This window comes from Corythoichthys intestinalis, chromosome 11, assembly GCF_030265065.1.
Source record: "Corythoichthys intestinalis isolate RoL2023-P3 chromosome 11, ASM3026506v1, whole genome shotgun sequence".
NCBI classification, from domain to species: domain Eukaryota; kingdom Metazoa; phylum Chordata; class Actinopteri; order Syngnathiformes; family Syngnathidae; genus Corythoichthys; species Corythoichthys intestinalis.
The window spans coordinates 24,153,589-24,167,877 of NC_080405.1; the positions used below are offsets into that span (position 1 = coordinate 24,153,589).

The 14,289-nt window shown below is 39.9% G+C and overlaps 2 protein-coding genes across 7 annotated transcripts in view; both read right to left on the reverse strand.

Annotated features, from left to right (window-relative positions):
• The window catches only part of LOC130923821 (protocadherin gamma-C5-like), a 313,176-nt gene that overhangs the window by 255,921 nt on the left and 42,966 nt on the right, over positions 1-14,289 (reverse strand). Inside the window, exon 1 of one of the 6 annotated variants that reach the window (XM_057849862.1) lies at positions 10,558-13,381. The exons of 4 other annotated variants lie outside the window; for them this stretch is intronic. In XM_057849862.1, the coding sequence (XP_057705845.1) occupies positions 10,558-12,945 (2,388 nt within the window). In that variant the 5' untranslated portion in view covers positions 12,946-13,381. Of the gene's footprint in view, positions 1-6,071; positions 8,779-10,557; positions 13,382-14,289 lie in introns of those variants that run through there. One more of the 6 variants, XM_057849830.1, reaches the window with a different exon arrangement.
• The window catches only part of LOC130923830 (protocadherin gamma-A11-like), a 100,322-nt gene that overhangs the window by 47,174 nt on the left and 38,859 nt on the right, over positions 1-14,289 (reverse strand). The gene's annotated exons all lie outside the window — the stretch shown is intronic.

The following is a 14,289-nucleotide window of genomic DNA, read 5'->3' on the forward strand; positions in this document are numbered from 1 at the left end:
AGTTGTAGGTACTGCGTAAAGTTCCTGTTCCATCAACATCTGCATAATTAGGAGGGAGATACGCACTGGGGATGGCAACTGCTCCGTCAAACAACATTCTGGGCTTTCTCTTATGACAAAACCTCACACCCAGAACGATGATGATGAAGGTCAGAAAGAAGGTAGACACAGACACCAGAGCGATGATCAGATAAGAAGTCATTTTGGAATTCTTCTCCTCATAAGAAATGTCTTTCAGTTCTGGCACTTCAGCCAAGTTATCGGAAAGAAGTAAATATATTGAGCAGGTAGCAGAGCGAGGGGGCTGTCCATTATCTTTCACTGCCACAATCAGGTTCTGTTTCATGCTGTCAGATTCCACAACATCACGCTGTGTCCTGATCTCTCCACTGTGGAGACCAATTGCGAAAAGTCCCGGATCTGTGGACTTGATGATGTGATAGGACAGCCAGGCATTCTGTCCTGAGTCGGCATCCACCGCTATCACTTTGGACACAATAGAGCCTCCATGCGCAGCTTTCGGGACCAGCTCGGTCATGAAGGAATTGCCTTCCGTGTTTGGGTACAGTATTTGAGGGGAGTTGTCATTCACGTCCAAAATAAACACACTGACGCTTACGTTGCTGCTCAGTGGAGGAGAACCGTTGTCTCTGGCCATGATGTGAACTTGAAAACTCCTCAAGTGTTCGTAATCAAAAGACCTGACGGCATGGATCACCCCGGTGTCTCCGTTAACAGACACGTAAGATGACACTGGGGCACCGTTCACCTCAGTAGGTAGAAGAGAATAAATTACGCTACCATTCTGTCTCCAGTCAGGATCTTGTGCGCTTACAGAACATAAAGTGGAGTCGGCTTGGTTATTTTCACTCAGTTGTGCGCTGTAGGACTCTTCCTTAAACACAGGTGAATTATCATTGATGTCTCCTACTGACAAGTAAATACTTTTTGTGGAGAAAAGAGGAGGAGAGCCATCATCAGTAGCGCTGATCGTAATGTTGTAATCAGACACAAGTTCACGGTCCAATTGTCCAGTAGTCACCAAAGAATAATAGTTTGGAATTGAGGGGACTAATTTAAAGGGGGCGTTTTGTTGAACGGAGCAGCGGACCTGTCCATTCTTCTCAGAGTCTTGGTCCTGTACATGAATGATGCCCACCTCAGTACCAGGTGAAACATTCTCTGCTGGATTAGATAGTGATTTTATATTTATCACAGGGGCATTGTCATTAATGTCGATAATGTCAACAATTAGTGTTGCATATGATGCCAAGCCCAGCCCATCTTTGCCACTTATCTGCATTTCGTATGTTGATTCTTTTTCAAAATCTAGCATCCCCGTTACTGTGACCTCTCCTGTTTTTGCATTGAGAGAAAAAAAATGATCTTCATCAACGTGATCAAATCCAAAAAACACTTCACCGTTTATTCCATCATCAGGGTCAATAGCAGTCAGTGTAATCACTGATGTACCGATAGGCGAGTTTTCCGGCAGACTGGCTTTATAAACTGTCTGGCCAAACACAGGTGCATTGTCATTCGCGTCCAGCACAGTGATGTGTATTCTTACTGTACCGGATCTCTGAGGGGATCCACCATCATATGCAGTCAGCAGAAGTACAATTTCGTTTTGGTTCTCTCTGTCTAATTCTTTATTTAGGACTAATTCACCATACTTCCGTCCAATACCCTTTGCCTTCACATTTAATGAAAAATGATCATTCTTTTGTAGGGAGTATCCCTGAACAGCATTTTCGCCAATATCTGCGTCATGGGCCTCATCCAAAAGGAAATGTGCACCCTTGGCTGCAGATTCACTGATTTCCAATTTCAGCACATCTTCCTTAAACTGCGGTGTATTATCATTTATATCTTGAACACGAATATTAACATGGTGCAGCTCAAGCGGGTTTTCCAGAACAATGTCTTGTTTGAGAACACACGATGGCTTTTTTGCACACAGCCCTTCTCTGTCGATCCTTTCTTGTACAATCAAGTCTCCGGTGTTGAGATTAATTCCGCAACATTTTAAATTATTATTCTCCGTGTCAATGCGGGCCTTGCGAGCAGCGAGCCTACCGGATTCCAGTCCAAGATCCTTAGCAATATTCCCGATTACAGATCCGCGTTTCATCTCCTCTGGAACGGAATAGGTCACATCACATTGGACGGAATGGAGGGTGAGAAACACAAAAGCAAGTCCGTAACGGAGCGTCATTCTGCAGTGTTTCATTTGCGCTGCAGAGAATGTTGGTTCAACAATCAAATCCAAATGGAATAAAAATGTTTGGTCAAAACTCCATCAGAAGAGTAATACAGCGAGAATCCGCTGCAAGTCAACACAGTCACCGACACAAAAGCTGACTGTGCCCATAAATTTATTCACAAAGAAAGAGAATGAACGTCTATCCCCGTCTGTTGGTGTATACTGACACCACGAGTATTATTTGCGGTATAACAGCTCGGCGCTGGGGTTTATTTTGAAATGAAAAAATAAATGAATAAATCATTCCAACAATGACTATTTCAAGCAAACATTGCAATGCTACTTTATGTTATAATAATGGTGATCATTTTATTATTATAGTTAGTCCTTGTAGTATTAATGAAATCACAAAAATATACATTACTATATTATGATTATTATTATTATTATTATTACTGCGGTTATTATTATTATTAATATGCTACCATCATTTAAATTGTTTTTCGATATTGTTTATCAAGATGAAAATCAGTTGCTCTCAGCCCCGTACTATATTAGTGTTATTAGTATTATTTTTAAATTGTAATACTAATAGTTACCGAAACACAGCAGTTGCAGTCCACGCTACCCCTAACATAACAATTCAAAAGATTTATCAATAACAATATTAGAACTATCATCCTGATCAGTATCATGATTGTTGTTAATATAATTGGTTTTAACGACAACAACAGTTTCAAAATTCAGAGCAGTTTCAGTGTCCTCTACAATTGGTTCCACCTTTCCAAGTCAAAGAGCCCATGTAAAAAAAAATAATTTGAACAGTCAGGTAAATTTCCAAGTTTATAATGCTGATTTAAATGAAAAGTTCAAGTTACGATGCACTTGGTGGCTCAAGTTACTGTAATAATTAAATGAATAAATAAGCGCCAGCCAAGAAAAAGAAACTATGAACAATGATGATATATACATTTAAAAATATAAAATTAATTGTTGGCAGGCTTAAAGTTTGCTCAGAAAATGAATGAAGTCATTGGGTATGGTATTTAAATCAACTAGTAGCAGATCAACAGAGGCACAGCCGTTGGCGGCACAAATTTTCACACACTGTGCATTAAAGAAGTCCTAATTTAGGCCTGAGAACTGGAGCAACCCCGTCAGAACCCACGGGAAATCCAGCAGTACAGACGCCCGCACTCTCACACAGTATCAGTTGTTCGTTATTTTCCGGTTCTGTATGTTATCCATCGCGGTTTTATGGGTGCACTATTGGCCGCTGTTAAATCAAAATCAGACGCAATATCAGAAACATTTCTTTCTCTCACAGACAGCAACTGCACCTGCACACCACGACACTCGTCGTTCGCTTTTTTTTTTTTTTTTTTTTTTTTTGCTGTTTGGACTACAATCGGGACACGTTTCAATTGCTAAGGTTCCCTGGCAATTAGTATCACGACCGGGGGCGCACACTCGCCGCTCTACACGTTGTCAAACAAATATATTGTCATTCATTCATTCTAAGAGCTCTTACCGACAATGAGGAAGTGAGGAGGCACGGCAAGGCATATAGAGCCACAAACAGGAGGGCCAAACAGGCGTGGGGTTTTTGGAACCTTTAAATGGGAAAAATTCCCGCGTATTTTGGGATCAGGTGATTCCTGAGGGGAGGAGCTAATGGTTTAAAAAGAAACATTTTTAAAGTAAAGAGGGGCGTGGGTGGATCCAGTGGTGGTTTTAGGGGTGGGGCAAAGGGGGACTGGTCCCACCTCTAATTTGAATGGTAACTGAAGTGCCCCGTTCCCATTTTAGCAAGAAGCATGGCAATCGGTGAATCCTCCTTTTCTGAGAGAGAGAGAATGTGATAATGTTGTTTCTAGAATATATTAAATATTAATGCTGCTTTTCGTGTTTAAAATGGCTTTTCAAAAAGTGATAAAATTATTGTTCCTTATCTTTACTTGCACACAGTATGATTAAATACCAAATTATTACAAACTTTACTGGCTCATCTTTGCTTGACACTGTCATGTTTTTACAGCCACATGCAGGATAATCTGCATATTGCCTTGTTGACTAAAACAAACAAACAAACAAACAAACAAAAACTGAACAAAGATGGCAGCAACACTTGGTCCCTGAGGGTTACATATGGCCCCTTATTGGCCCCTGTTTCAGAAAAATCCTAGAGGTCAATGTCAGAGCAGAATTTTTTTTTTTTAAATCATATTCCCATCTGTGCTTCTTGTGTTTTTGTATGTGTTTTGATGGTGCTTCTGAACTCCATTCAAATTTTCTGTAAATAGTTTTTTTTTTTGTTTGACAGCAATGCATCAATAATGACAGCACTATTCACTGGCTAATGAATTTGATGTTTTTTACAAGGAACAACAGGCTATCAAAGTCATCATTTCTACATTCAAGCTCAGTCTTTAACTCTTTAACTCGCTGGTTGCCACTGATGGCACTAGATGTCCAATCCATTTTAAGTGGACAGGCTGTCAGCGAATGTTCATTTGCCACCAACCCTTCAAGTTCAAATGGATTGCATGTCTCATAGTTCCAAACTCATTTCAGTTTACTGCATAAGAATGACTGGACGCCACATGATTGGCATCTATTATCGTCAATGGTGCTAAGAGAGTTAAGAGCAAATAATAAAAATACAGTTGTTGCTAGGTAACAAGTCAAACATTGATTCTTAGTCTAAACAACAAAGAATCGAGTTAACTGAGTCAACTATGGTTGTGAAAAGTTAACTGAGTCAACTATGGTTGTGAATCAATCTCATAGTGGAGGCAAAATTTAGTCCCGAACAAACAGTTGGAATTTTGATGGTACAGTGTCTGTCCACATTCAAAGCAACACCCGCAAAAATGACTTTTGAACAAAAGCTCAACAGCAACCAAGCCATACTCATGCTTGTCAAGTCAGGACTGCATGAACAAAACACAAATTGCATCAATGTAGTTAACACTACGTTTATGAAATGCAAAGCCACTCAATAAAGACCAGCTAAAACCCTAACCTAAACCATAAAGCCTTAAATGAAAAAGATGAAAAGTCAAGATGAGCAACTGTAAAAATATATAAATAAAATAAAATCCAATGTGTTACACAGCTTGAATAAATACATGAAATGTCGCATTTGTTCAAGTACAAGGAATTACGACAGTCTAATAATTCTATCGAAGCATTCACAAGGCAGCTATAGCCTTTATTAGAATGGCGGCCATGATATAAACTTGGAGATGTTGATTAATATGCATATCTTAATGTATCCTTAGGTTCACAGCGAAACCCTCAATGTGATAATGGAAGGTATGAAGCTTGAACTGGTGATTGGACATAAACACCCTCAGCAGGATGCATTGGACATTTTTAATGTGGCTGCGTAGGAAAGAAGATCATTGTACACAACCTCAGATGCCACTGAGAGCAATCTACTGCCTGAATCTTGACCCTTGAAGTATGAGGTTCACCTTTGAGTTCCTTCAGAAGCCCCCCCCCCAAAAAAAACAAAAACAAAAAAAACACAGCTACAAATTTGATTTACAGAGCAAAGGTAAACGTTACCATTTAAAAGCAAATTCAGGAAGACAGAAAATAGCTAAATCTTGAGAGAACCAATGCCTAAGGTCAACAGTGAATTGATCAGTTAATGAACTTAAGTGAATGTGTCAAAAGAGGTTGATTGGTAGTAATGTTTCAAAGTGGGGAAAAAAGTTTCTTAAATAGACATGTGGTGGTTAAAAAATATTATACTTTTCCTGAAGCAAAGCAACGTGTGTGCACAGAAATTATGCATATACTGTTTGGGAAGAGCAAAAAATAGGAATAATATTAAAAGCTGCAACAATATGCCTACCTCCAAAGGGTCAAACGTATCCTGAAGTTCGTCAACAAAGTCTGATGGACTTTTCCTCAGCGTCTGCTCAGCAGGCAGTGTGGTGTCATTGTATGAAGACACAAACTTAAAGTCACTAGTTCTGGAACCCGTTGTCAAGTAGGCATCGTAGTTATAGGTGCTGCGTAATGTCCCTGTGCCATCCACATCGGAGTAGTTAGGAGGGAGATACCCACTAGGGATAGCAACTGCTCCGTCAAACATCAGTCTGGGCTTTCTTCTGCGACAAAACCTCACACCAAGGACGATTATGATGAAGGTCAGAAAGAAGGTGGACACAGACACCAAGGCGATGATCAGATAAGAGGTCAGTTTGGAATCCTTCTCCTCGTAAGAAATGTCTTTCAGTTCTGGCACCTCAGCCAAGTTATCAGAAAGAAGTAAATACATGGAGCAGGTGGCTGAGCGAGGGGGCAACCCATTATCCTTCACTGCCACAATCAAGTTCTGTTTCATGCTGTCAGATTCCAAAATATCCCTCTGGGTCCTGATCTCTCCACTGTGGAGACCAATTGTGAATAGTCCCGGATCTGTGGACTTGACTATATGATAGGACAACCAGGCATTCTGTCCGGAGTCGGCATCCACTGCGATCACTTTGGATACCACAGAGCCACCGTGCACTGCTTTGGGGACCAGCTCAGTCATGAAAGAGTTGCCCTCTGGTGCGGGGTACAGTATCTGAGGAGAGTTGTCGTTCACGTCTGAGACAAACACACTGACACTCACGTTGCTGCTCAGTGGAGGAGAACCATTGTCTCTTGCCATGACACGGACCTGAAAACTCCTCAAGTGTTCATAATCAAAGGACTTGACAGCGTGGATCACCCCTGTGTCGCTGTTAACAGACACATAAGAAGACACCAGGGCACCATTCACCTCAGCGGCTAGCAGAGAATATATTATGCTACCATTCTGTCTCCAGTCAGGATCTCTGGCACTAACAGAACATAAAGGGGAGCCGGCTTTATTATTTTCACTTACGTATGCGCTGTAAGACGTTTCCTCAAAAATAGGTGGGTTGTCGTTAATATCTGTGACGGACAATTGAATACTTTTAGAGGAGGATAGAGGAGGAGAGCCCTCGTCGGTAGCGCTGATTGTAATGTTGTAATTAGACACCAGTTCTCGGTCCAGTTCTCCAGTCGTCACCAGAGAATAATAGTTTGAAATAGAAGGAACTAACTTAAAGGGGAGATTTTGTTGAATGGAGCAACGGACCTGTCCGTTCTGCTCAGAGTCTCGGTCGTGCACATTAATGATGCCCACTTCTGTACCAACTGGAACATTTTCTGGTACTTGATTAGATAGTGACTTTAGATTTATTACAGGGGCATTGTCATTCGTGTCAACAATGTCAATAATTAAAGAAGAATAAGAAATTAATCCTAGGCCATCAACAGCACTTATTTGCATTTCATAAGATTTCACTTTCTCATAATCCACAACACCAGCCACAGATACTTGTCCAGTTTTGGGGTGCAAAGTAAAAATATCACTATCGTCATCAGATAGATGGTCAAATGCATATGTGATTTCGCTATTTAATCCTTCGTCAGCATCACTTGCACTCACTCTAATCACCAAAGTATCAATTGGAGAGTTTTCTGGGAGAGTAGCTTTATAGACCATCTCACTAAACACTGGTACATTATCATTTGCATCCAGCACAGTGACGTGTATGACTACAGTGCCTGATCTCTGAGGAGAGCCGCCATCATATGCAGTCAGCAAGAGCATCATTTCTTTTTTATCTTCTCTGTCTAATTCTTTGTCCAATACCAATTCACAGTACTTTCGCCCACCTGGTTTAGAATTAATATTAAGTTTAAAATGATCGTTCTGCTGCAACGTGTAGCTTTGAACAGCATTTTCACCTATGTCTGCATCATGTGCTTCTCTCAGAAGAAAACGCTCCCCCTTGTCTGCCGATTCTCTGATTTCAAATTTTAATGAATCTTCATTAAACTGTGGAGCGTGATCGTTTACATCAAGAACACGGATGCTTATATGATGTAGCTCTAAAGGGTTCTCCATTACAAGTTCCTGTTTTAAAACACATGATGCTTTTTTACCACACAGTCCCTCTCTGTCGATCCTCTCTTGAACAATCAAGTCACCGGTGTTGAGGTTGATGCCGCAGTGTTGTATGTTGCTATCCTCCGTATCAATGCGTACTTTACGAGCAGATAACTGGCCCACATTGAGTCCCAAATCCTTGGCAATATTCCCGATTACAGATCCACGCTTCATCTCCTCTGCGATCGAGTAGCTCACGTCTCCATTTATAGGGTGCAGGAAAACCAAAAGAAAAACCAGGCCGTAGCTGAACGATGTAAATCCTTTGCTCTCCATTTCTCCACAATTAGACGACGTTCCCTTTTGCAAAAGAAATACAAAAATGATCTCCACGGATATCCACAGCGTAACACACCACAGTTGTGTCAAGCGTGTAGAAAGACCGGAGCTACATAAAAACCGGGGCGTGTTAGAGTCTCTATGTGCACATAATTTTTTTGGTTTATAGTAACATACTGACATCTAGAGTATTTTCATTGTCACAACATCTACACTGAAAAATGCCACTCCAAGAGGACCTATTAAGAGACTGAATTATTGCACGAGCAAGAGAGATAATAAAATCAAATATTAGTACATAATATACAATACAATACAAATGTTTACGTATTGACTGCAAAATGGTGGATTTGTACAAAAGAGACATTCGGAGAAGAGTCAGCAAAAACATCCATGGCAACTGCATTTCAGTCAAATGGACAGAGACTCAGACAGCACTCCATAAGTAGACTGGGAAGACTCAAATAAATAAATACATTAATTAATAATAATTAAAAAAAAAAAAAAAAAAAGGAAAATATATTTTAAAATGTGGAACAAAAAGGACTGTACATAGTACTTTCTAAACAAGTTGATAAGTTATAAACTATTAATGCATCTCACAGTAAACACAATGCCTGATAGCAGATGAGTAACAAAGTATTACTTGCATTATGTGAGCTACAACAACCGATCAATACAGATGCCTATAATTTGCCTATCCATTTTCTATATATTTTTTAATATATAACATATAAATGAGTACAAGTAAAAAAAAAAAAAAAAAGGCCTTCAACTTGGATAATAATGGTGGCTTTTTAACCAATTTAACCAACTGAAATACACCATGGACTAATGGTTGCCAGTCAATCGCAGCACCTATAGCCAAGCAAGGATACACACCCAAAATCACACCAATGGCCACTTTAGACTCGACCTTTAACCTGCATGAATGTTTTAAGTAATAGTAGTTGTGATAATGTTTTGGATATTCCTTCTTTCAAATGACAACAGAGCATTTATGTTTTTCATGGTTATGTCAGTGCAAGTTGAATGATTCATTCAAGTGCAAGGAGTACTCAAACTCACATAATGTTTCATCAGAGATTAAAACCAACATCTCCTGTTTGTGGGTCAAATTTGCTATCCACCCACTAAAGAAATAAATACATTCCCTATATGGACTTGCATTACAGTGCTGTACATAAACAGCTTTACATTTTCAAACTGAATCTTAAACTTTATAGTTTTTCCTTTCAACGTGCACACAAAATGAGTGTAGGCATAAAACCCAACATAAATCTTGATTTATTGTTGGTCTATTCTGAGATGGACCAACTCTCCAAAATGCCAACTATGCAAAAGTTGTCTCATTTTTTACAAGGCTGGAAATATTTGCCAGACTCTGAAGACAAAATGAAAATTAAGCTAATACCAAACAATCAATTTTAACAGCTCAAGCTTTCAGGGTGACACATGGAAACCATGTCACCTGACTTTGGGAAAAAGGCAGACCATTGAAAAGTCACTAATCATTCAGGGCATATAATACCAGCCAAACATTCCAACAAATTGTCAGTGTTCAAAATCACAGGTGCATGAATGTCAGTTGAGTGCACCACTACACGAATAGATGATATAGCAAATAAAACAATCAGCAGTCAGCATCCCAAACACTGATAAAGTGTTTCCGTTTGAAAGTGTTGTATGATGATATTTAGAGTTTTAGCATATACAGTGGAAATCATAGTCTTTTGGATCACACAAATATGTCAAGATTATCAAAAGGTAATGAAATGGAAAGGAGGAAAGAACCCATTTACTGCAATGTACTGACAGGCAGTCAATTCATCGTGCATTTGCCCTGTTGATAGCCTGTCAAGGATAAAACATTTGCTCTGTACTGGTTCATGATCTCACTACAATGGATCCTGCGTCTGACACTTTGCTCAGAAAACTATGTACAACTATGAGTAAGATTTTTTTTTTGGTGCTTTTTTCTTGATGACCGCACAAGCACCTGAAAAAACCTGCAAGCTCTGCTTTCCTGCAATTGTATTAAAATGGCAAATGCAATTATTCCCATAACTATATATAATATGGTGCTTACCTCAAAAGGGTCAAAAGAATCATGAAGCTCATCAACAAAGTCACTTGGACTTTTCCTAAGGGTTTTCTCAGCAGGTAGCGTGTTGTCATTGTAGGAAGAAACAAACTTAAAGTCACTGGTCCGAGAACCTGTTGTCAAGTAGGCGTCATAGTTGTAGGCACTGCGTAAGGTTCCTGTTCCGTCAACATCTGCGTAATTGGGAGGGAGATATGCACTGGGGATAGCAACTGCTCCATCAAACAACAGTCTGGGCTTTCTCCTGCGACAAAACCTCACGCCCAGGACAATGATGATGAAGGTCAGAAAAAAGGTAGACACAGACACCAGAGCGATGATAAGATAAGATGTCAGTTTGGAATTCTTCTCTTCGTAAGAAATATCTTTCAGTTCTGGCAACTCAGCCAAGTTATCAGAAAGAAGTAAATACATGGAGCAGGTGGCAGAGCGAGAAGGCTGTCCATTATCTTTCACTGCCACAATCAAGTTCTGTTTCATGCTGTCAGATTCCAAAATGTCCCGCTGGGTCCGGATCTCTCCACTATGGAGACCGATGGTGAAAAGTCCTGGATCTGTGGACTTGATTATATGATAGGAGAGCCAAGCATTCTGTCCAGAGTCTGCATCCACCGCAATCACTTTAGACACCACAGAGTCCCCTTGCGCAGCTTTGGGGACTAGCTCGGTCATGAATGAGTTACCTTCTGGAGCAGGGTACAGTATCTGAGGGGAGTTGTCATTCACGTCTGAGACAAACACACTGACACTCACGTTGTTGCTCAAAGGAGGAGAACCGTTGTCTCTGGCAATGACGCGGACTTGAAAACTCCTCAAATGTTCATAGTCAAACGACCTCACGGCGTGGATCACCCCCGTATCTCCGTGAACAGACACAAAGGAGGACACCGGGGAACCATTTACCTCAGTGGGTAACAGAGAATAGATTACGCTACCGTTCTGTCTCCAGTCAGGGTCTCGGGCGCTAACGGAACATAAAGTGGAGCCGGCTTGATTATTTTCACTGACATAGGCGCTGTAGGATTCTTCCTCAAACACAGGTGGGTTGTCGTTGATATCTGCTACAGACAAGTGAATACTTTTAGAGGAAGACAGAGGAGAAGAACCTTCGTCAGTGGCACTGATCGTAATGTTGTAATCAGACACCAGTTCACGGTCCAGTTGTCCAGTAGTCACAAGAGAATAATAGTTTTGAATAGAAGCAATTAACCTAAAGGGGACATTTTGTTGTATGGAGCACCGGACCAGTCCATTCTGTCCAGAGTCTTTGTCCTGCACATTAATGATGCCCACCTCTGTACCAGGTGACACATTTTCAGCTACTGGGCTGGAAAGTGACTTTACATTGATCACTGGGGCATTGTCATTGACATCAGTTATGTCAATAATTATACTTGAATAAGACACTAAACCAAGACCATCTATAGCACTTATTTGCATTTCGTATGCTTTCACTTTCTCATAATCAACAACACCAGCCACTCTCACATCCCCTGTCATGGGGTTTAGAGAAAATACATTACTCTTGTCATCGGATACATGATCAAACGCATATGTGATTTTGCTATTTAAACCTTCATCTGCATCACTTGCACTCACAGTGATCACCAAGGTATCAATAAGAGAGTTTTCGGGCAGGCTGGCTTTATAGATTGACTGACTAAACACCGGTTCATTATCATTAGCATCCAACACAGTGATGTGTATTACTACTGTGCCTGATCTCTGAGGAGAGCCCCCGTCATAAGCAGTCAGCGAGAGCATCATGTCTTTTTTATCTTCTCTGTCTAATTCTTTGTCCAAGACCAATTCGCAGAACTTCCGGCCACCTTTTGTGTTCACATTTAATTTGAAATGGTCATTCAGTTGTAAAGTATAGCTTTTGACAGCATTTTCTCCTATATCAGCATCATGTGCTTCTCTGAGACGAAAACGAGCACCCTTCACTGCTGATTCTCGGATTTCTAATTTTAGCGAGTCTTCATTAAATTGTGGTGAATTATCATTGATATCTTGAACACGGATATTAATGGGGTGAAGTTCTAAAGGATTTTCCAGTACAAGCTGCTGTTTTATAACACACGATGCCTTTTTATCACATAGCCCCTCTCTGTCAATCCTTTCCTGAACAATCAAATCACCAGTGTTGAGGTTTAAGCCGCAGTGATGTAAGTCGTTGTCCTCCGGATCAATACGTGCTTTACGAGCAGACAACTGGCCCACATTCAGTCCCAAATCCTTGGCAATATTTCCGATTACAGATCCACGTTTCATCTCCTCTGCGATTGAGTAGCCCACGTCTCCACTGACGTGGAGAAGAAGGTAAAGAAAAAACAGGCCGTAGACAAACGGCGCATATCCATTGTTCTCCATGCGCAGCTGATAAACCAAACGATAAACCACCAGATCAGCAACGAGAAAACTAAGATTTTCCTGTTAATCCAGTTCCTACACCGCAGTCTTGCTAAAAAGCGTCGAGACAACGGGTCCAGATGTACAATAAAACTGGTTTGTGTGTCCACAAATGGGTGGGAAATGAAAGCGCGTTTGTTCACAAGTACATACTGACATCTAGTGTACAAATTAGGTCATGTAACCAATTCCTACGTGACATAAGTACTGTACAATAATCACAATCATGCATCAGTTAAACTATTCTTTTTTTGGGTGGCGGTTATTTGTTAAGTGAGCTGTTAATAGCGGGGCTATTTGGAAACGTTTCAGAACCATGGACAGAGATTAAAGTGAAGTGTGGTTTCCTCGAAATGACCAAACATTTTCGGAAAATACTAGTTGACCAACTGTGCTGTTATCGCTGCAAAATGTATCAACAGACCATGCAGACATTGTGCGACTCCAAATAAGACCATACTTGCGACAGTAGACTGAAACAGTTTGTTTTCAAAAAAATACCTATACTTTCACTTAAAGCTTCACTAGGAACTAAATCAAAGAGCCTATATACACAACAATAGTATCATAAATTTGTCTGTCTATATTTGAAACACCATGACACAAAACATCATGACTTTCCAACACCTCTTGTGAAATTATTAAAAAAAAAAAAAAAAAAAAAAAGATAATTGCACATCAATACAGAATTTTTTTGGAATGATTAATTCAACAGATGCTGAGCTAGACCCTGAATTCAGTCTGTATCTTACAAGAAATGGTTCAAAAAGGGACCATTTTCCACTTAGGTTGCCTTGACAAAACTTAAAGAACACAAATTTGAGGGTCAGATTAACCCAAATGGTGGCTGGTCCCGTTTTTTTTTTTTTACCAGCAATATACCAATTTTGTGTCCGTTATCCCACTGTTTTTCGAGTGTCTTCATCAGAACACAGTCGGCCGATGTTTGTTGAGTATTAAGTTCTGAAGTATGCATGAAAGTCCAGTGAAATATTTCCATTGAATTGGATGAATGAAAGTAAATTATATATTTCTTAGGTTTGATCATATTCTTAATTCGTGAAATTCATTTACAGTATTTTAATTTCAAATATGTAATGGTAATGTTAATGTTAATGTACGGGGCAAGAGTTAGGACACAGCTTCTCATTCATGCATTTTCCTTATTTTGATGACTATTTACATTGTAAATTCTCACTGAAGGTTATAAAACTTGAATGAATACATGTGAAGTTATGTACTTAGCAAAAAAAGGTGAAATAACTAAAAACATGTATAACATTCGAGTATCTCTATAGTAGCCAC